This window comes from Abrus precatorius, unplaced genomic scaffold (assembly GCF_003935025.1).
Source record: "Abrus precatorius isolate BTA unplaced genomic scaffold, Abrus_2018 Scaffold5, whole genome shotgun sequence".
In the NCBI taxonomy this organism is placed as follows: Eukaryota; Viridiplantae; Streptophyta; class Magnoliopsida; order Fabales; family Fabaceae; genus Abrus; species Abrus precatorius.
The window spans coordinates 8527244-8552235 of NW_020874395.1; the positions used below are offsets into that span (position 1 = coordinate 8527244).

The 24992-nt window shown below is 31.2% G+C and overlaps 1 protein-coding gene across 1 annotated transcript; it reads left to right on the forward strand.

Annotated features, from left to right (window-relative positions):
- Window positions 1–473: 473 nt before the first annotated feature.
- On the forward strand, window positions 474–4443 carry LOC113867266 (protein FLOWERING LOCUS T-like). Its single transcript, XM_027502463.1, has 4 exons — window positions 474–674; window positions 943–1004; window positions 1131–1171; window positions 4217–4443. The coding sequence occupies exons 1-4, from the start codon at window positions 474–476 to the stop codon at window positions 4441–4443; spliced, it is 531 nt and encodes a 176-aa protein (XP_027358264.1).
- The last annotated feature ends 20549 nt before the right edge of the window (window positions 4444–24992 follow it).

Consider the following 24992-nt stretch of genomic DNA (forward strand, 5'->3'; position numbering starts at 1 on the left):
GAAGATGTTCAAATAGAGTAAGGACTAAGTGACTAATGCAACTATTTAATAAACTCTTAGTGCAAAATAATTTAATTTCAAATATACAATAATAAAATTTGAAAAAGAAATGATAAGAATGGACTTAATTAACTATGCTGCAATATTCTTAATTTATAACATTCATGTCATAAGGTGTTGCTAAAGTAAAATTTATACCCACCAGCAAAAATATAAGACAGAGAATTTGAATCAATTTTAACGAGTCCAAAATCTTAATGAGCTGACATCCATCCGCGTGATGTTCTTTTATCATGCATTGGTTCAAGATGTATTTGAAAAGCGACACCATGTCCACTCAAACAAAGGGACCCAAAGCTAATGAGTCGAGTATAAATAGCAACCTCATTGTTGATCTTATAACAAAGCAAAAAAGCCAACGAGTATATAAGAAAACCAAATTTGTGTAGAACAGTGTCCACTCTCCACCAGTCATGCCTGGTGGAAGTAGGGACCCTCTTGTTGTTGGGCGTGTGATTGGGGATGTATTGGACCCTTTTCAATGTTCTATTCCTATGAGAGTCGCTTACAATAATAGAGATGTTAGCAATGGGTGTGAGTTCAAACCCTCACAAGTTGTCAACCAACCAAGAGTAGCTATTGGTGGAGATGACCTCAGGAACTTCTACACCCTGGTAATTTTCTCATAACTCTTTTATTCTCTATATTTATCTTCATCTTTCTTTAATCACAATATCTATCATGATTTTAAATTATAATTATAGTTGAAGTAAAATAAATGTATGTCTTGGGTAAATATCGTTATAAGATGTTATGGATATATGTGGCTAATATTGTAATAGTATGGCTACCGTTGTAATTTTGGATCACAATTTGAAACCATGATATGTTTAGTAAATGATGCTATAGTTTCTAAACTTGATTTCATTTCTTTCATTACAGATCGCTGTTGACCCCGATGCACCTAGCCCAAGTGACCCCAATTTGAGGGAATATCTCCATTGGTGAGAGAAGTTTTGTGGTTCGAATATGCCCTCAATATATACTGAACTATACATATTCATTAGTTTTTATACAATGATTTGTAGTGTGTTGTCATATTATCCCAGTCTTCTCTCAATGTATTTCAGGTTGGTGACTGATATTCCAGCAACTACGGGGCCAAGTTTTGGTATGTATGTATGTTATTAGTTCATTTTTAATGTGATCACTTTTTTAAATCTAAAATATTGTGTGCTTTTCGAAACTATTAATTGAAACCCTTAGTATTAACTTTAAATTAATGACTTATATTTATGTGTATTTTAATGACAAAATTTGTTCTATTTTATGTGAAAAACAAATAGCTTAGCTCTGAAATAAATACTCAATTATATAAAATCAAGAGTCAAAGTGCACAATTTATATAAAGTTAAGTATAAATTGAACTAATAAACGAGTTAAATATAAACCCTCGTTTTTGGAAAGATACTTTCTTAATAATTAACAATGTTTCAAAATCATTTTGAATTCTCTTAATTAACTGATGAAGATCTTAGAAACTTTATTGAACATTAAATTCCTACACTTGTAAGTTTTGGAATCAAAGACGGTTTATGATAAGAACTCAACTTCATTAATAATCTACTATTTACTGAGTATATATCTCTGGGAAATAAATTACGGACATTCTACAAGCTTTTCCACCAACCTTATCTTACTCAAAAGTTGAAATTGTGTCGTTTGGAGTAATCTCCTTCTAACTCCTTTCCAACCTTATGACAATATTTACGTGGTCTATAATTTACGAGTTTAATTCTTGCTCTGCATATAACTCATGACTTGATTATTTTTTCAAAGAAAAATAATGTGCATTAAGAATATTATTGAATATTATTTAATAAAAATATTGAATATATCTTATTCAATATTTTCAATCACTTAAAAGTATAATATTATTTAATTTCTTATTTTTAAAAATTTAAATGAAATGTACTGATAATATTAAAAAAATATCTTATTGTTAACTCATTGAACTATGTCTTGTCATTATTAGTAGAATCATTGATACTTTTAATAATTGATTTAAAATCATGTCTACCATATATTTTAATTGATTGATAGTGTAAATGTTTTTTTTTTTACAAATATAATAAAACTTAACTCATTTTTTTGTTTTTTGTTAAACTAATATTAGATCGAGTGACAAAACTTGATTAAGGGAGAGAAATAAATGCTACTTGCAAAGAATTAAATATATGTAGCAAAATTAAATAAATAAAATTCAGTAGTATGATTATATTGGAATCTTAAATAATGTAGCTTTGGTTTCAATCCTGGTGGTTTACGTATGCTTGAATTTGAATTTAAAGTGCTTTTCTTTTTTGATAAAGACATACAAAGTTGTTTTCATTTATTTTGGTGGATAACGCATAGTACGAAACACTAATATCGTTTCGAAACGTTGCAGACACGAAGTACAAAGGTATAGAGAACTTTAGGTATTGTGGAACATATCTTGTAAAAGTGAAAAGGCAATTATGCGTTATAGGAATGCTAAAACTGGACCGTGTCTGTTTTTATCTTCTTTTTTATTATTTATTTTTTCTTTGACCAGGAATTTGACACTAATCATATGAGTATGGTGGAGATTAAGAACTAATTACATAAACTCTCAACAAGTACATTCTTCAAGGTTCGAATTTCACTTTTTTCCGAAAGAGAATCCAAATTACAATCACACTAGATGAGTTTGATACTAGGGCATCATATTAGAGTATGTTGATTGACCTCATGACCAACATATACGTATCCCCGTAGGATTAAAATCTGAGATTATTATGAGATAGATAGATTTGATTAGTCGTTTCTTTCCAAACAAAAATTCTTAATGCTAAAAAAAAAATATACAATTCTCAGAATACAAGAAATATTCTAACCACTTTCTATATATAGAGTTACTTCTAGAATTGTGAAGGAAAAATTTACGTACCAGTCTTAAGAAAAACAAGCTTGACTATTGTAGAGGACTAGTCAATACTTGAGACCTAAGTTTTATAGTTTTAAATATGTTTTTAGTCTTTAAAAAATTAATTATTTTGACTTTATTTTGTTTTTATTAGTTAAAAATGTTGATTTTAATATAATAAATTTTTTCTTTATTGTGACATATATTTAATTATATTATATTAACAATTACTTTAACATAATATACGATATAATTAAATCATGATATATATATATATATATATATATATTATTAATTATGCAGTAATAGAGATTGTTTAAAAAAAAATTTATAAGAACTAAAATTACATGAAATAATACTTATAAAAATTAAAAATATATGTTACATATTTTGATAAGATAAAAGATATACAACAAAAGTCAAACCTTTCTTGTTTTGAATAAATCCAATTATGGTGAATCCAAAGATCAAACTACGAACCATAAAAGCATCCAAGTTTTAAATTTTCTCCCTCTAACGAGTTCACAATGAAGTTTAATTTGTTGTCCGGAGTTAAAATCATTCCAAAACCCGCAAAGAGTGTACAATCATCCAAATTCTTAATCTTCATGAACATGTGAAAGAAAGATGAGAAGAATGCAATCTGTTCAAGACAAAAGACACATAGTAGTTGTTGTGACTAAAGGAGCATTTCCTTTAGAATAGATTCACTTTTTTATCCAGAATCACATGCCAAGATAGGGCCAAAAACCTCCTAGGGAGTACAAAGATCCAGAATTTCAATTTAAGAGAAATTCAAAAAGAGCACCATTAGTTGGCACAACTTTGTTGATATAAACTTAATGTTGTTTTAGCCAAACCATTTCTAAACATCCTCTTGACTAAAAGTTAGAGCAACAAAGTTAATAACCCAGCATCTTGGCAAGCATATGAAAAAGGACCACCATTTAACGGTCAGTAATTTTAGCTTCTTTCTCCTCTCTAATGGGATTATCTGTTCAAAATTTTGTGAAGACTTTCGGATTGAAAATTACTCCTGTGAGAAACATTTTGTTATTGCAAGAAATGTGAACAATAAATTTAAATCATTAAATTTTATTTAAATTGTTAAGATTGAAATATATATACAAATAAACATCTAAGTAATCATAAGCTAACTTTAATTTATTGTATAAAATTCAAATTTATAGTTATCACATTTTGAAAAGAGAAATGTTTATGCCCTTTTCAATGTTATTAAAATATGATACTATTTCATGATTTGCACAGGTCATGAGGTTGTGACTTATGAAAATCCACGACCGATGATGGGGATTCATCGTATCGTCTTTGTGTTATTTCGTCAACTGGGTAGGGAGACAGTGTATGCCCCAGGATGGCGCCAGAATTTCAACACAAGAGAATTTGCTGAACTTTACAATCTTGGATTGCCAGTTGCTACTGTATATTTTAACATTCAGAGGGAGTCTGGTTCCGGAGGAAGAAGATTATATTAAAAACATGCTATATTTTAGTGATCAAAATTCGATGATTGGAGAAATAAAGTCCTTAGTCTCCATAAGGGTTCTAGATTGGCAATCCACATGCAACATTTGGAATAGCTTATCAAAATAACTTATAATTTTCGTAAGTTACTTTCAAATAAGTTTTCTAATATAGTTATTAGATTAAACTTGTTTTAGCTTATTTTAAAAAATTTATCGTCAACTTTATATAATAACTTATATATATATATATATATATATATATATATATAATAACTATATTAGAAAACTTATTTGAAAGTAACTTATGAAATTACATGTTGAGTTTATACTACAAAATTTTTGTTCCTATATATTATGGGTGCATTTGTGAATATAATTTAAAAAAAAAAATGTTCTTAAATTGTATTTACAAATGTACTTATAATATACAATAAAAGAGTATTTTGTAGTGCAAAATTCAACATGTATAAAAATAATTGTTATATATATATATATAAATATATAAGTGTAACCGATGCATCTTTGGGCAAATTTATTATAATATTATAAATTAAAAAACAATTTATTATTTTATAGCAAATCTGAAACAATTTTTCAATCTGGGGTTTTTTTGCCACGTGGATCAAATTTTCGTCAAACGGCTGGCGAACGTATTAATTTTTGAATTTTTTAATATTTATTTCGCCACAAAAAAAACGAAACATAACTTCTTAGAGTGGTTAAACTAAAACCGCTCTCATAAGTCTATTTTAGAGAGCGGTTCCAAAGGAACCGCTCTCAGTAGTCTATGTTAAAGAGCGGTTCAAAAGGAACCGCTCTCATAACTCAATTTTAGAGAGCGGTTCAAAGGGAACCGCTCTCAGAAGTGCATATTAGAGGGCGGTCATCTGGAACCGCTCTCGTAGATTTAAAATGAACGGCTGGAGAGATTTTGATACACGTGGCAACATCTAAGATGATTCGCGCTGTTACTGGCGAAAGTTTATTAAAGATTAGTAAAAAAGAATTTAAAATTTAAATAGTTTTTTATTTATTTATATATAGATTAATATGTTTTTAGAAAAAATAAAATGTGATATAGTTAATTAAAATATAAAATTATAATTAATTGTTAAGAAGATAGGTTAAATTAAGATTTATAAAATTTGTTTACAGGAATTATTATAGATATTTATTAAAATACAGAATAATAAAAATTGAGTTAAATAAAATAATTATATAAAACTAAATATCTTAGTTTGATTGTAATAAATAATTTTTACACTTATATTGAAGTATAATTTTAAAATTGTATTTATATAAAATTTATGTAGATTTAAATTAGAAATATAAAAAAATAAAAATGTAATTTAATTTTAGACAGTAAGTAGAGTTTTGTATTTAAATAAAATTTGTATGTAAATAATAATATTTTTTATTTTAAAAAACATAATAGTATTTATATAATTTAAATTAGAAATATTAAAATATTAAAATGAGTTATGAACCGCTCTCTAACATAGACAAAGGAACCGCTCTCTAAAATAGACTTATGAGAACGGTTTTAAATTAACCGCTCTAAGAAGTCGTGTTTCGTTTTTTTTGGCGAAATAAATATTAAAAAATTTAAAAATTAATACTTTCGCCAGCCATTTAACAAAAATTTGATTCACGTGACAAAAAAATCTCAAATTAAAAAATTATTTCAAATTTATTATAAAATAATAAATTATTTTTTAATTTATAATATTATAATAAATTTGTCGCATGGTTCACTTTTTATGAGTCGTATCATTTGAAAAATGTCAATAGACATGTAAAAGTGTGAAACAAGCTGACAATAGCTCAAATCAGGTGGTACAATATTTATATTCTGGCTTGCAATCAAGTGTCAATACGATATGATATGATATGTCCGTACTGCAATGTATATTTGATGGTTACATCTTTACTTTTTGGGAAGAGAAAATCTCTTGGAATCATAAGGGATCACGTAAATTTTATTTGAATATTTAAAATTAATATAATATATAATACCATATACAATTTATTTAATCTTTATCATTTATATGTGCGGGTTAAAAAGTCAAAAATAAAATAAAGAAAAAAAATTAGTTGTCCCATTTTCCTGTCAACAAAATATTTTTCCACAAATTACGAATATAAAAGCTCTAATAATGTTTAGTTTTTTTTTTTTCGAATATTTTAGACAAGTACCTTTCAACGAGTATAAGGTGGGTTCAAGATGATTCCGTATTGGTGTGGACGTAGAAAATGATCCTAAAGTGATAAGAAAAACTTTTACAAGTTGTCCAAGTGAAATGAATGAACCAAATATAACTTCAAAGGCATCGAATGCAAGACACGAAAACAAAGGCTAAGGATTTCCTTTGAATTTAATATTTTATAAATAAAATGATATTTATTAATATAACTATTATATTTTTGCGGATAATTTTTAGGTTCTCTCATTTACTTTCATAAGTAAGGGTTATAAGAAAGTATAATTGATAGTGAACTGTTACCTTTTTTCATGTTAAATATAAGTAAACTTGAAAGAGTATTCTGTAATTTTTTCAAATTAACTGTTATAATTTTTCTAATATTTTTTAATTAAATCATTAATTTTATTATTTATTAACTTAAAATTAACAATCAAAATTGTTTTACGTGTAAGAGAATATTAAATTTTCTCAATTATACATGTTACTCTAAATTTTACCAACTCAAATATTAATGTATTAGTAATTTGGAATCCGAACCCGACATATTATGCTTATCCGTGAAAATCCTTAGCACCTTAAACCTATTTTAGGTCGAATCGACAAAACCTTCGTCAATAATATGCTCTTCTCAACGCAATGTAAAGGTTCACAAATTGAGGGGTTAAATAACAGTTCAATTTGTGGTTCACCAATAAAGTTTGACTTGTTTGTTTAATAATAACAACAAATGATATTAAATATTACCTTCACAAATTATTTCAATTTTCAACTCAGTCCCTAGAAACTATATTGCAAAATAATCCTTCTTTTTATGTACGCTGAGTTTTATATAAACTTTCTTGTTCACTTTACAGATCTCTAATATATAAAAAATAAAAATATACAGCAATCTGAATATGATTTTGAAGACGAAGACCCAATTTTTTCTCATTCGTTGGTGTTTGGGATTTTTGGATTTTCTGAGGGGTGACCTGTGGAGGTGGAGGAGTTGCTACCTAACCTTTACGTGGCCAAAGAAAGGCGATCACTCTTAACATCAAGTTACTATATAAACAATTACTGTACGCACATATACTTACAAATTTTCCCATTCTCTCTTTCACTTCCATCAAAATATTTTACAAACCATTCATTATGTCATTGATTTTTACCGCGAACTAAGAAAACACACATATGAAGGACGTTTTTTAAATAAAATTTCCCATTTTCTCTTCCACTTCCGCTGGTTATAGTTGTTTTACAAACCTCCTTTTGGAAATTGATGTCACTACTTTATACCGTGATAGATAAAACACACCTATAGGCACACTACAAAGGAAATTTTTCTTGTTCTCTCTTACACTGCATATTTAGTTCATCCAAATCATAATTAAGTTCAGATCAGATACCACCTTTGGTGTTCTAACAGTATACATTGTCTTCTTCTCCTTAACTACTCTTACTGTCATTAACTCTTATATATACTACAATTGTTGATATAAATAACTTCAGCAAATAAATAATTGACATAATTTATATTCCAAGGTGTATACTATTAGATTATTTTAATAATCTTATTATTGTGGCTTATGTAATTTATAACATGACTCTAATTAATGATTTAATGTAATGGTAGTTAAATAAAAAATATAGAGTCATAGAAGGTATAATTGTAAATACAATTATAAAGAAACTCTCCCTTCTCCCTTCAGATAAATAAAAGAGCGGTTACTAAATAGGAGTTACGACATTCTCTATTTTATATCACTTTCACGGTCTCTAAGTGTGCTCACAGTAAATGCAAGAAAGAAACTTTCTCTCAACTATCCGAGAGGAGCTAAAAGAGGAAGGAAGAGTTGGGAAAGATACAAAGGGATCAACGACATTAGAGAGAGAGGTAACATCAAGGAACAATGGATTTAGGGTAGTGCTCTCTAGACCCTTAATTGTATGAAAATCATGTATTGTGTTGTGAGAATAATGTAATTCAAGATCTAATGGGAAAAGGTCATTTCATAATAGTCATTGCATAATAAATTACATAATGGATTAAGAAAATTTTAACAGTTGGTATTAGATCAAGGTTGTGAATTTCGTTGATTCTTCATACGAGATTGGTTCTCCATTAAAATTTTTGCCAAATTACATGAACCCTAGGTATTTTATATGATGAATTGACATAATTTTGATGTTAAATAATTATTTTGGATTCAATAATTGAAAATCCTAAGGTTTTGGAAGCTAAAAACATTGGATTTTGAATCTGTAATATGAGCAGAGCCATATATTAGTGAGCAAGACCATATATTAGTGAGCAGGGTCATGCATCTTGGAGCAGGGCCACGCATCAGGAACAAGCACGACTATGCTTCAATGATGCACGACCTTGCATATTGTAAGCACGACCATGCATTAATTATAAGTACGACCATACATCAAGAAGCACGGCCATGCTTCAGGAAGCAGGGGCATGCATCAGAAATGAGCATGGCCTTGCTTCATCGAAGCACGACCATGCATTAAATAAAAGCACGGCCGTGCATAGTAATTTTACGACATAATAAGGAATATAATTCATAAAATATATAGATAATTTTAGAATTACATCGAAGTGAATTTTACTCACCAAAGTGATTAAATTCTCAAGTTATTTAATTCTAAATTACATTATCATAATGAAAACTTCACAATTTAGTTTTTAATTTTAAGGGTAGCTTGTTAGTCACCAAAGTGGTCTGGCTTTAAAAGTTCTTTAAACATTTAATTGTGTGTTATAAATTGTTCAAAATTGTTTGATGCTATATGGTAACATAAGGGTGAACAATTTAGCTTATTAATTATAACGCTAGAAGATCGCCCAAAGGTGGATCGTTGCATATGATTAATGACATTAAGGAGATGTGTAAGCACTTCAAAATATGTTTGTATATCCAAAGATGACTTGCATATTGGTTTGAGTGACCGGTTGTCGATTAAAGTTTTTTATTAGTATCATTATAGATAAATTGTGTATTTAGGCGTTACCCAAAGGTAAACTTAGATGCATAATTGATAATAGTTGGCTGTTTGAATCTATTAAATTTTTTCAAAGCATAAATGTTTAAGCATGTATTAAATGGATTCAGTCCCTATGAATACGTATGGCAGGAGCAATGGCATAGTCAAGTTCAATGGGCTCAATTATGATGATTGGGCTGAACAAGTTCGATTTTAGCTAGGTGTTATGGAGTTAGACCTAGCAATCGTTGTGGAATAAGAGCCTGCAGCCATCACAGAGACCAGTACTAAAGAGGAAAAGACTCTTCGTGAAGCTTGAAAAAGGTCGAACAGACTGAGCTTGAGCTTGCTGAAAATGACTATGGCTGAAAATGTGAAGCCATTGATGCTAAAGACTTAAAATGCTAGGAAATTTATGGCAAAGGTAAAAAAGTATGCACAATCGGATATTACTGACAAGTCCGTTTCAGGTACCCTATTGACTGAGCTGACTACTATGAAGTTTTATTGGTCACAGTCCATTCATGACCATATGACTGACATGATCAATCAAGCGACAAAGTTGAAATCAATGAGCATAGAGGTAAAGGAATTATTTCTAGTACAATTCATTTTGAACTCACTCCCTCCTGAGTTTGGTCAGTTCCAGGTGAATTACAACACCATTAAGGATAAATGGAACATACATGAGATTAAAGTCATGCTGGTTCAGGAGGAAGGGAAGCTGAAGAAGGTGAAAGAACACTCCGTCCATCTCACATTTCATGAAAGGGCTAGTAGTAGCAAGGCTAAGCCAGGTAAAAAGGACAAGAAGGATAAGGCCTTATTAAAGGTTCGTGAAGGCCGAATCCAGAAGAGGCAGAGATGCTTCTTCTGCAAGAAGGCTGGCCACTTCAAGAAAGATTGTCCAAAGAGAAAGGTTTGGTTCAAAATGAATGGTATATATTATGTTTTAGTATGCTTTGAATCAAATCTTATTGAGGTACCAAAAAACACCTAGTGGTTAGATTCTGATGCAACTACTCATTTGTCACATGTAATGTAGGGATTTCTTTCAATCCAGCCCATAAGTGGAACTCAAAAAATTCTTACACATGAGGAACAAAATGAAGACACGAATAGAAGGAATAGGGACTTACAGATTGATCTTGCATATTAGTTATTGCATAGATCTAGAAAAGTGTCTTTATGTTCCTGAATGTGCTAGAAATTTGGTTTCTGTTGCAAAGTTAGACGAATTTGGTTTTAATCATAAGATTAGAAATGGTACATTTTCTTTGTATAAACACTCATACTATTTTGGATCTGGTACATTAATTGATGATTTATATCGTTTAAATCTTAATGTTAAATTTGTTGAATCTCTATTTCATGTTGAGAATGTTATTAGTAGTAATTTAAATGTGCGTAATGAATACTCTGCTTTCTTGTGGCATCAAAGGTTAGGTCACATATTTAAAGAAAGGATGATGAGGTTAATAAAAAGTGAAATTTTACCTCAGTTGGACTTTGTTGACTGTGATGTATGTGTGGATTGTATTAAAGGAAAACAAACTAAACAGACATCAAAGAATCCAGCCACAAGAAGCAGTCAACCTGATACACACTAATATTTGTGGTCCATTTGATATCTCATCTTGGGGTAGTGAAATATATTTTATTATCTTTATTGATGACTACTCACGTTATTGTTATTTGTATGTGTTGCATGAAAAATCTCAATCAATGGATGTCTTACAAGTGTTCATTGATGAGGTAGAAAGGCAACTAGATAGAAAGATAAAGGTTATGAGGTTAGATAGAGGTGGTGAATATTATGAAAAATCTAATGAAAGTGGATAATGTCTAGGTCCATTTGCGAAACTTCTGGAAAGTCAAGGCATATGTGCACAGTATACTATGCCTGGTACACCACAACAAAATAGTGTGGCTGAAAGGAGAAATCGTGCTATCATGGAAATGGTTATGAGTATCTTGAGTTACAGTTCTGTACCTATGTCTTTGTAGATGTACGCATTAAAGACCGCTGCATATCTGCTTAACAGAGTTCCTAATAAGGCAGTTCCAAAAACTCCTTATGAACTGTGGACAGGAAAGAAACTCAGTTTAAGACATCTTCATGTCTGGGGTTGTCCAGCAGAAGTAAGAGTGTATAATCCACATGAAAAGAAGCTTGATGCTAGAACTATTAGTGGTTATTTCATCGGCTATCTTAAGAAATCAAAAGGGTACAGATTCTACTATCCTAACCATTGTATGAGAATAGTTGAGTCTGGAAATGCAAGGTTCATTAAAAATTGTCAGTTTAGTGGGAGTGGTGAAACATGAAAGGTGGAAATTATAGAGACACATGTGAAAATTCCTGTAGTTAGTGTCTCTTCTCAAGTTGTTGTTCCCTTGTTGTATCATGGTCATACAACATAAAGAGACAACAAGTTAATGTTCCAAACCCACAAGAACAACATATAGAGGATGAACCAGCTGATAATGCGCAAGTCACAAACGAGCAAAAGGAAAATGAACCACAAGAGTTAAAGTTGAGGAGGTCTGTAAGGCAAAAAAGACCTGCCATTTCAAATTATTATGTGGTTTACTCACTTAAGCATGAATGTGACTTGAGTATTGATGAGGATCCAGTCTCATTTAAGCAAGCCATGGAATGTCAATTTTGAAAAGTGGTTGAATGCCATGAAAGAAGAGTTAAAATCAATGAGTGACAATAAGGTATGAGATCTAGTCGAGTTGCTTGAAGGTTTAAAACGAGTCGGTTGCAAGTGTGTCTTTAAAACCAAACGTAACTCAAAAGGCAACATTGAAAGATACTAGGCTAGACTTATTGCTAAAGGATACACTCAAAAGGATGGCATAGACTATAAAGAGACCTTATTTTCACTTTCAAAGAAGGACTCTTTAAGAATTGTTATAGCTTTAGTGGCTCATTATGACTTAGAGCTTCACCAAATGAATGTAAAGACCGTCTTTCTGAATAGTGACTTGGAAGAAGAAGTTTATATGGATCAGCCAGATGGCTTCTTGACCGTAGGTAAAGAAAGTCTAGTGTGTAAGTTAAAAAATCAATATATGGGTTGAAACAGGCTTCCAGATAATGGTATCTTAAGTTCAATGATATCATTATGTCATATGATTTTGTAGAGAACACCGTTGACCGATATATCTATATAAAGGTCAGTGGGAGCAAGTTTATCATTTTAGCCCTGTATGTTGATGACATTCTTCTTTCTACTAATGATGTTGGGTTGTTGCATGATGTAAAGGAGTTTCTCTCTAAGAACTTTGAGATGAAAGATATGGGTGAGGTCTACTGTGTGATTGAAATATAAATATTCCGTAATAGATCACAAGGATTACTAGGATTGTCTCAAAAAGGCTACATCAACAAAGTATTAGAGAGATTCAAAATGGAAAAGTGCTCATCAGGGGTGGTTTCAATTCAAAAGGAAGATAAGTTTTGTGAAATGCAGTGTCCCAAGAATGAGTTGGAGTGGAAAGCAATAGAATCTATTCCCTATGCATCAGTGGTCGGGAGTTTAATGTATGCTCAGACATGCACTCGACCTGATGTCAGTTTTGTTGTTGGAATGTTAGGCTGATATCAAAGTAATCCTGAAATGGACTACTGGAAGGCTACAAAGAAAGTCCTTAGGTATTTACAAAGCACCAAGGACTACATGCTTACTTATAGGAGATCTAGTCACCTGGAAGTGGTTGGTTACTCGCACTCAAACTATGCTGGATGTGTAGACTCAAGAAAATTGACCTTTGGCTACATTTTCTTTTTGGCTGGAGGTGCGATTTCATGGAAGAGCAGAAAGGAATCCATTATTACTACGTCTATCATGAAAGCAAAATTTGTGGCGTGTTTTGAGGCCACTATTTATGCTTTGTGGCTGCAAAACTTTGTCTAAGTGTGCTCACGGTAAACGCAAGAAATGAACTTTCTCTCAATCATCCGAGAGGAGCTAAAAGAAGAAGGAAGAGTTGGGGAAAATACAAAGGGATCAACGACATTAAAGAGAGAGGTAGCATCAAGGGACAATGAATTCATGTTAGTACTTTCTAAACCTTTAATTATATGAGAACCATATATTGTGTTGTGAGAACAACGTAATTCAAGATTTAATGAGAAAAAGTAATTTCATAATATTCATTACATAATGAAAATTATATTATGGATTAAGAAAATTCTAACATATACATAAGAAAATTTGACAAGGACAAAACTTAACATTTATATATACTAAAAACAAGAATACTTGTCAAACACAAAGGCAGTGCGACTAAGTACAAATTACTCCCACTAACAAATAACTTCAATATGCATAATTCTGTAGTTTTTCTTCTTCATGCTGAATCTAAGCACATTACTGGCATTGATATCACACAATATGCAAAAATGACTTCATCCAAAGTTTAGATAAGCATATCATTTCCGCCTTCTAATCCAATGCAGCTTAATTTCAAACAAACGTCCATCATCATGTTGATGTGAACACTTTTTTGGCTTGTGAGGTAAAGCTAGAGCACAAAATTTTGTAAGCAAAACCTGTCATAGAATACAAAAATTATGGATAATTCATCCATTATATAACATAACATACAACATGTTATTACATATTACATATTTAATAACAATATCAGCTTATCAAAATATTTATTTTATTAAGACAAACATGCTCAATAAGGGAGGTGTTTACACCAAATAACTAAATACATATTCCAAACTTTCATTGCATAAACAATTAACTCATGTCATCTTTTACGCCATAAATTTTTTTACCAAAAATAAATAAGGAATATTTACTTAACAATAATCATTTCATTGCTTTACCGGATAATATAGTGAATAAAAGAAAACATAACAATAACAATCAAACAGAAACCTCATTATGCAATTTAACAATGAAGACAATTCATATTATTGTTGCAAAATAAACAAATGATTTCTCACAATCAATAATGAATGTCATTGTTGTATAACATATCGTATATTTTGTAAAAAAAAAAAAAAAACCATCTAAATAAAGCATAACATAGTTTAACCTTCCTCAACAAATAGACTCATATCCACGAACATTTTTGTTAAAAATATATTATTTCTCATGAAAACTAAACTAAATCCACCAAACAAATACAATGTCCCTCTCATTCGACATTTTTTTCTGAAAAAACTCACTCTAAAAATAACACATATTAACAATCCACTTTTCACAAACTTCTTCATTAAGTTCGACTTTCCTTTGTATGGGAGGGAGAAAAAAAAACTAACACTTTCACAGACTTTTAACACTAATTATGTCGTGCAATGGTCAAAAAATGCTCTAGAATTATCTTCAAAGTTTACGGATGTCCATGGTTTTAGCTTCCTTAGCTTCTTTCTTCAAATGGTTTCAAGATCTCTCTACAAGGTGGACAATTTTTAAAAAATAACTCAACTGCATGTTAGGTGCAACACCATGGACACAACACACAACTACACTCACTTAAAGGAAATTACAATTATGTCCTTCACTTACAAATACTTGTGTACTCAATTTCCTATCCTCCAATTTTAGCCATTGAATTGAAAGAGCACTAAATGAATGGTTAAAAATTCAAACTCATATATTTACAAGCTTTTATAAAAGATCCCCTCCCTTAGAAGTGGATAGGAGGTCCTAAGAATCACTCTATTTTTACACTTATTTTTTATTTTATCATCCTTATTTTTCTATCACATATCTTTTTTCTTTCTTTATATTATCTCTCTTCATTCACTTATTTAATTTACGCCCAAAAATAAAGTTTGGTAAAGTAAAATTTTTCTTATCAATAAAACAAAGCTTGAGTACTATACGTCGTATTCAAGCCAGTATAAAGTTTTAAGGAATTACAAAGAGTAACAACCCCAATCTGTAACCAAATGAGTAAAGAACATACTTCAAGACACTTAAAAAGAAAAATCAAATAAAGCTCAGAGACCAAGTGCAGTCAATCAGAACCTTGGTAAAGTGTTAGTAAGGAAGTAAAAGATTGCTCAGTATACGAGACGCTTATCAGTACACGTGTGTATTATAACAAGCAAATAGCTTTCACATTCTAATCCACTAATTAAGATAACTTTGAAAGAAAAATGGATATATAAAATCTTGTGAAATACATGAATTAAGAAATGTGAGACTTAACAAAAAGGAATACTTAGGTTGTCATTATCCAACGAGATCAAGAACCATATAGTTAAGATCCTTACTTTACACCCTGCAAAACAAAAATCCGAAGACATTTTCTACTTCGGCACTAACAGCACGCAATCTGCAGTAGGCAAATTATAAAACAAATATTCTGCCATATTCAATAAATCAACCAAAAATGATTTAAAAGCATGCATCCTTATCATGCCACAAACAGTCAAACTTTGTAACCACAGGTTGATAAACTACCCCTCCATTAAAGTGGACTTAACTCACTCTAAAAAGTTATTTTGTAAAAGAAAGATTGCCAAAGCTTAACACTTTTAGCCAATGTAAAAACATCTTAACACTGTCCTTTTACTTGGATAATATATATCTTATTAAAATGAGAAAAGTTTTTCTTATATAAAATTTTAACTAACCCGAACAAGCCATATATAGAGACCGAATCACACAGCATATTACCATCCAAGCCTTCTTTGAATCGGAATTGCAAGAGACTAGATCGACTCTCAATATGTATATACTGTTCCTTACTTTCACAATGCATCACTGTCCCGAACCCAAGAAAACACATTGAATCCATTACCTTAAAAAAAACAATGCATGAACAAACAGATAACCAAGTCATGTTTCTCCACACGCAACGCAAAGTCTTTCAGATTACAGACAACACCTCTTGTGTACATTCATAAGAGTCCTATCTTTTAACAACCTCCAAGAAAAGGCATTCACCTTAAGAGGTACCAAATGAAGATGATTCCAAAATTGCTTGTAAGGATCAACCCGATTACTTGTTACCAAGAACTTGTAAGCTGAGTTAATTAATAAGCTCCCCATGATTGTCATGCACCACCTTCAAGAATAGCATGCTCTGGTGAAAATATATATAAATTAGTTTACTCTACCAATGACCGGTTAATCCAAGTAATGCATATTTAATTCTTCTTAAATAATGTTTCGAGTTTAACTTTTTTTGTATAAATTTTATTTATTGAAAAAATTTAATTTTATTAATATTATAAAGTCTCAAATATATTTTTATTTCAATTATCTTAATTATTGATTGAAACTTATTAAAAAAAATTACATTGATTTCACTCCTAATTTAATAATTACACTCATAATTCATTAATTTTTAATAAATGTTAATTAATAAAAAAAACTATTAAAAAGAATATTATCAATATTCTTCTATTATAATTTTGTTAATTCAAATAAAATTGTGTCATAAAAAATTACGTATAGGTAGTAAAAAAGAAAGTTGTGTTAGCCCAACTTTACATGAGTCTTTTGTTGAAGCTTAAAACTGTTGAATAATAATGATGTAAATTTTATTATTTTATACATGAGATTTAGTTTTAAATCAATCGAATTTCAAATACAAGCTATAATTTGGAGTTAAGATTCAATGTGTGGCTCCGACTTTATGAGAATCTTCCGTAGCTAATATTGAAAAGCGAATAGAATATATCATCTTTATATTTAAAAGCAATTATGTCATCTCGCTAAACCATTCCTTTCGTTTTATTCTTTTTCTTGGCCACTATGTTTTGCTTAATCTTGAACGTAAGAAACCATGCAAAAGTTTTCCCTGTCAATTTGACTTTTATATACTTATTCATTGCTGCAACAGCACAGAAAATGTGGAGATCATTAATTTTATTGCATAAAACGAAAGAAAAAGGGAGTACGATCCAACTTACTAAGATAAGATATTTTTGTTGGCCTTTCTATCAAACAATAATTGTGCCTAACCACATGTTATTATTCATATAGAATAAAAATTACAACACAATCATAGATTTTCTTATGAACCCATACCCTAATTCATGATAAAAATAAAATGCGGAAGCGTACCTGAATTTGCCATTAGAAATGATAGAAGTAATGAGATTGACTGCGAGTATTTGATCTTCTAAATATAGAGCACCTTAGATTTCTTTTTTAGGTTTCTCTTCTGATGGAGATGAAGAGAGAAAGAATTGTAATTGTACGTGTTGTTACTTGCTCTACAACCATAACTCTTGTATTGGTAACGGCCATCAGTTACCCCAAAATTGATAATTACAATTTGTCCCCTCATCAAATTATAACATCACCAATAGTATCTACACAATTAACCTTTCATGACATATATGTCCTTAGCCATAAGCTTTATATTAATTAGACCACTTTAATATTTTGACTAATAAAATAATGACCCTAAAATATTTAATTATGTAATATATACATATATACATATATATATATATATATATATATATATGATCCAAAATTGCTAACAATCTCCCACTGGTCATACATATATATATCCTTACAATCCTTATAAATGTATTAGACTTTATGAGCTCAAAAATTGTCATTACATGCCTTGGGCATATTCCAAAAATCTCGTCCATTGATTACATCAACACATAGAACCAAAATAGTTTTCATTGTATCAATCACAACTAAACCCATCAATGATCACTAATGTTGACAGAATCAAATGACATAGACTTATCATGAAATGTGTAGCATGAAAATTACATGAAAGTGGCCTGTACACGTCTATTTTCAACTAGTCCTACTTTACCTCAATGAGATCATTTAATAACCTTAATCTACAAAGTGTAACAACTGAATAACAAACCATATATATATCTATAACCAAATATATCCAAAAGTCAATGTATGCATACATAAAATCAAACATAGAACATAAAATACATAAATATGACTAACTCCCACTAAACCAAAGATTCCTCAAACTGTAAAACACCCATATGAGCAACATGCTCATGAAAGACCTTGGGTGGAAATCCCTTAGTAAGAGGATCTGCTATCATGGAGTTTGTCCCTAAGTGTTTTATGGAAATCTGTCCACTCTATATCTTTTCCTTAACAACTACGAATTTGATGTCAATGTGCTTTGACTTAGTCGAGCTCCTATTGTTGTTAGAATACAATACAGCTGATTTGTTGTCACAATATAACTTAAGTGTTCTTTCAATTCCTTCTACAATTTGCAGCTCTGTGACAAAATTTCTCAGTCATATTCCATGGTTTGATGCCTCATAGCATGCTACAAATTCTGCTGCCATAGTGGATGAAGCAGTAAGGGTTTGCTTGGCACTGCGCCAAGAAACCACACCACCAGCTAACGTGAAAATGTAACTTGAAGTGGATCTCAAACTATCTTGGCATCCTGCAAAATCCGACTCAGAATACCCAGTGATCTCCAACTAGTTTGACTTTTTGTATGTGAGCATATAATCCTTTGTTCTCTTCAAATACCTCATATCTTAAATATCTGCCTAATACCCCAACTATGTATGCTATATCCAAACGCGTAGAGACTTGGGCATACATCAAACTCCCTACAGTTGATGCATGTGGAATCTTCTGCATTTTCTGAATTTCTAAATTTCCTTTTGGACACTGTCTAGGACTGAACTTGTCTCCCTTAGCAACAGGGGTATCTCCTGCTTTACATTCCTGCATGTCAAATCTTTGAAGTACTTTTTTGATATAATTCTTTTGTGATAATCCAAGAGTACCCCGAGATCAATCTCGGTGTATCTGAATTCCTAATACAAAGGAGGAGTCACTAAGATCTTTCATTTCAAAATTTCTAGACAAAAATTTCTTGGTTTCGTACAGCGTGCCTATATATTAGTGGCAAGCAGTATGTCATCAACATATAAGACCAAGAAAATATACTTGCTCCCACTGAACTTTTGATACACACAATCATCAACAAGGTTCATCTTAAAACTAAATGAGAGAATAACTTGATGAAATTTGTGGTACCATTGACGAGATGCCTGTTTTAGTCCGTAAATGGATTTTGTCAGTTTGCAAACCATATTCTTTGGGTCTCCTGACACAATTTTCTGGTTGCACCATATAGATTGTCTCATCAATATTTCCATTGAGAAACGCCATCTTGACATCCATTTAATGGAGCTCCAAATCACAATGTGCAACAAGAGTCATGATTGTCCTAAAAGAGTCTTTTAATGAAACTGGAGAGAAAGTCTCTTTAAAGTCAATTCCTTCCTTTTGGGTATAGCCCTTCGCCACAAGACGAGCCTTATACCTCTCCACATTACCTTTGGAATCCTGTTTGGTCTTAAATATCCATTTGCAACCAATGGGTTTCACACCTTCTAGTAATGGGACAAGTTCCCAAACTTTATTATCTTGCATGAACTTATACTCTTCATTCATTGCTTTAATCCATTTTTCTGAATTGGAATATTGCATGGCTTGACAAAATTTGACTGGATCATCTTCTATCATACCATTATTTTCCTCATGTTCCTAAAGAAATACTATGTAATCATCCAGAATAGCACTTCTTCTTTCTCTAATGGATCTCTGTAAAGGTATTGGCTCATGATACACAAGTTCTTGAGGATTTTGAGTTTGTTCTTCATGAACAACCAAATCATCTTAAATAAGGGGTTCAATAACAATGTCTTGTAGAGGTTCCAAACTTGCTTTATCAAAAGCAACTGTTTAAATCGGTTCTGGAATTGTTACCGATTCTTCCTCTAAGACAAAGTCCCTAACCTTATTCTTCCCCCCAAACTCAATATCCTCAAAGAACGTGGCAGTTCCCATCTCAAAAATTGTTTTTAGTGTGGGATCATAAAATTTATAGCCCTTGGATCTTTTAGAATAACCAATAAAGTAGTTGCTCACTGTTTGGGAGTCCAATTTCTTTTCATTCAGCCTATAAGGCCTTGCCTCAGTTGGACATCCCCACACATGAAAATGTTTCAGACTAGGCTTTCGCCCAGTCCAAAGCTCATAAGACATTTTGGTAGCTGCCTTTGTTGGCACTCTATTTAGAATGTAAGCTGCAGTCTTTATGAACCCATTCCTCTAGGTACTTGGCAAAAGGCCCTGGACGTTGTTCACCTGAACCGTCATATCTGCTATAGTATTCACCACCACGATCAGATCTGACACTCTTGATTCTTTTATTGAGTTGATTATCAACTTCATCTTTGAATGTTTTGAACACATTCAAAGATTGTGACTTTTCATGTATCAGAAATAGGTATGCATATCTAGAGTAATCGTCTATGAATGATATAAAATATTGTTGAACATCCCAAGAAGGTGTAGGAAATGGCCCACAAATGTCTGTATGTATCAACTCTAAGACGTCTGTAGCTCTATATGCACCTAATTTCTTTGTTTTGGTCTGTTTACCTTTAACACATTCAACACAAACATCAAAGTCTGTGAAGTCAATGGAATCCAAGATCCCATTTGACAAAGTCGTTCAACTCTATTTTTAGAGATGTGACCTAGGATCTTATGCCATAATGCTCCTGAGTTAATATTGTCAATTTTATGCTTAGTACCACGTGATTCTGCATTTAAGGATTCATTGTAGGTAACTATAGTGTTAAGCAAATATAGATTATCATAAGCCAAAAGTGAACCAGTTCCAACAATATCTGAATTAAAAGACAAAGTGAACATATTGTTTCCAAATGAACACAAATAACCTAACTTGTCCAGATAAGAAACTGAAACCAAATTTCATCTAAATGACGATACAACAAAAGTGTCTTTTAAATCCAAATAAAATCCAGTACATAATAATAATCTAAAATGCCCTATAACTACCAAGTGTTTCTAGGTTATTAAACCTAAATTGACATCAGAACAGACCAAAGTAAAAAACATACCTTTCCTTGCACGCCAAACATGATATTTGGTACATTTCTTTTTTACATGTCCAGACTTACTGCAAAAGAAACAATTGTCACCCTGATTTTGTTTCTTTTATGTTGGACCCTTAACAGCTTCATTCTTAAAGTCTTGAGTCATCTTTCTTTTGCCCTTGTCTTTAGAGGCACTTGCAAAGTGGGTACTTTCAGTCCTTTCTTGCTTCATTCTTTCCTCTTATTGCACACACTATGAAATGAGCTCATTAAGAGACCATTTCTCCTTCTGACAGTTATAAGAGATCTTAAACTGACTAAACTGTGAAGGTAGAGAAATTAGCACAAAATGAATAAGCAAGTCTTTTAACAGCTCAAGCTTTAGTGTCCTTAATTTTGAAGCAATATTTGAAATTCCCATAATGTATTCCCTTATATTTCCTTTGCCTTGATATTTCATGGAAATCAAGTTCTGAAGAAGAGTACTTGTTTTCACCTTATCGCTTTTTCCAAAGCGCTTTTCAATTTCAGCAAGGAATTCTTTGGCACTTGTTATATCATCTGAAACAGTACCCCTAAAGACCTCAGGAATGTCGCGCTTACTGATCATAAGACTCATGCGATTTGAGTGATCCCACTTCTCATGAAGTTTCCTCTGTTCAGAGGTACTAGAATCCGTAAGAGAAGAGGGTTTCTCAATCCTTAATGCAAGGTCTAGATCCATGCAGGCAAGAACAATTTTCATGTTCTCTTTCCAGTTCTTAAAATTTGTACCATTAAGAACCGGAATCGAATTCAAATTAGCAGATATAGAAGTAACAGCTGAAAATAACAAAGCAAACAATACAATTATGCTCACATTATAATAAAATCCAATCATCAATATGTTCAAATAATGACATAACTCATCTCAAGATACCTAGTGCATCATCAATATCAAGTCTTTGGATAGTAATATTAATTGCTAGTGGTACCCTTATTGTAATGATCAAACATTGATAATAAAACATGTCAAACAATAAACCTCTCTTTGGATTGATTTATCATTCACAAGCAAAACCTCATAATTATCACATGTTTACCATCACAGGTGTACATGCAATCCGCCAAATATTAATCTTCCTTTTGACCAATTAATACTCGCATAGATAAACATACATACTAATATTTAACATTTCTAATGAACAATCTACACAAGAGAGGTCACTTTGGTGATATCTTGATCAATTAGCTCATTTAAAATGCTAAACAATTGTTTAAAAAACAAAAATTGATTTATTGTAGCCAAAATTTGAACATTGATGCACCAAATCTAAAAACAAAATTTTCGTACATTTTCAATGTATCCTAATTCTAGTATTATAATGAGCATTATATAAAAAAAAAATGTCGTACGATTTCAATGCATTCTAATTCCAATATTATAATAAGTATTATAAAAAATTCTGTATGATTTCAATGCATCTCCGTACGATTTCAATGCACAGGAACATATTCAATACATCGTACGGAATTTAATACGTAATTTTAATTTTGGAATCCAATACGCAATTTCAATTTCGAATCCAAACAAAAGAAGCCGGTTTGACCAGCGTACGCAATTTCAATTTCAAATAGCCTGAATTCTAACCAAATGGACGTAATGATCCAAATGTATAGATCAAAGTTTTAAACCATTTAGAAGGAAAATCTACGATGCAGAATAACAATAAAGTTTCAGATTTAACTAATATAATATTAGCAATGTTGAAGACCATCAATTATTGGAACTATTTGAGAATCCTCTGCCACAAAAAAGAGATAAAGAGAGAGAAATAAAAATCGAAACAGAAATTAATACGTAATGTCATGCATCGCAATTCATAATGTCGTACAAAAATATGGTTGACAAAATTCCGATGCGAATTCAATAGTGCGACACAAATTAAATCTCAATTTTAAACCCTAATTTCCAAAATCATACATGAATTAAGTATGGAGGTCTCTGATACCAATTGTTGGGCTTTCTATCAAACAATAATTGTGCCTAACCACATGTTATTTGATAAGTCTATAATGAGACCCTATTTTACAGCCCATATATTCATATTTGACTTTTATTTTATTTGGTGCTCACACTAATTTATATATTAATTATACAATTTAGTATAAAGATGTAGCAAGTATACTTTGGATGTGTTTGGGCCCAAATTGATAGAAGATTAAAGCTTCGCAGCAGTCAGTACGCCCAGACCCTTTCAACAAGCACGTGGGTGCTTCGAGCTCATGCACGGTCGTGCTTAAGGCCTTGCACAGCCGTGCTCATCTGCGAGAAGCCCAATTATCAAGAGTTTTTAGGATTTTCAAACCCTATTAAAAGGATATCTTAGGCATCGTAAAGGAGAACACTTTTAGATCTAGTCTTTGGCTTTCAGATACACCTCTCATCTCGTCTCTCTTGCACGAGATCCTTGGCACATGCTTGGCGAGACTTGGAGCTTCAAGCGATCGTACTTGAAGACCATAAACACATCTCATACTCTAGTTTGCTATTTCTTTTGATTATGACTTTGTTTATGATTGTTTTAGTTCTTTTCTTTAGCATGTGTAACTAAGTTCATAGCTAGAGCTATGGGAACTATTGTTCATGAATTTATGGGATTTTGACGTTTGAATCTAAATTTGATTTCTATTTCGTAATTAGATTTTATCCTATTGTGCTTCTCTCTTAATCCTAATTAATTATATCGTCAGGCCACTGTACCTCAGTTAGTTAATAGATCTACAGGGTAAAATGAGACAAAGGATTAGGTGGACCAAACCAATCTTTCTCTTCTAATCGTTATTAAATTAACAAGTTCATAGGTTCCTTAAGCTTTCTCAAATTGATGTCTTGCATGACCATTGAGGATGTTAATTTAGATAAAAGAATATTAATATTGCATGACCATTGGGTATTAATAGAATTTGTATGAATGATTGGTAATTACAAGAAAATCTGATTTAGAGTTAAACAGAAAAATAACATAAAGGATTGAATGAGAAAACCCATGTGCCCTAGGTTCCTCTCCGATAAGTTTAACCAAGACGTGCATTGTAGTCATTGCTCTTAGTTTTATAATTGATTTTATAAATTCTTGTTTTTAATTAATCTTGTATCTTTGAAGCTCAAACAATTGAATTAGAAAATTTTTAGTAATTGGAAATCAATCCTTGTGGGACGATATTTCGAGAACTTAATTTAAGAACTATTTATTACTTTTGGATGGGTACACTTGCTCTCCGTACAATATCCATATAGAATAAAAATTACAGCACAATCATAGATTTTCTTATGAACTCATACCCCAATTCATGATGAAAATAGAATGCAGAAGCTTACTTGAATTTGCTATTAGGAATGATGAAGGTTATGAGATTGACAACGAGTTTTTGATCTTTCAAATGTAGAGCACCTTAGATTTTGTTTTTGGGTTTCTCTTCTAACGGGGATGAAGAGAGAAAGAACTGTAATTATACGTGTTGTTACTTGCTCTACAAAT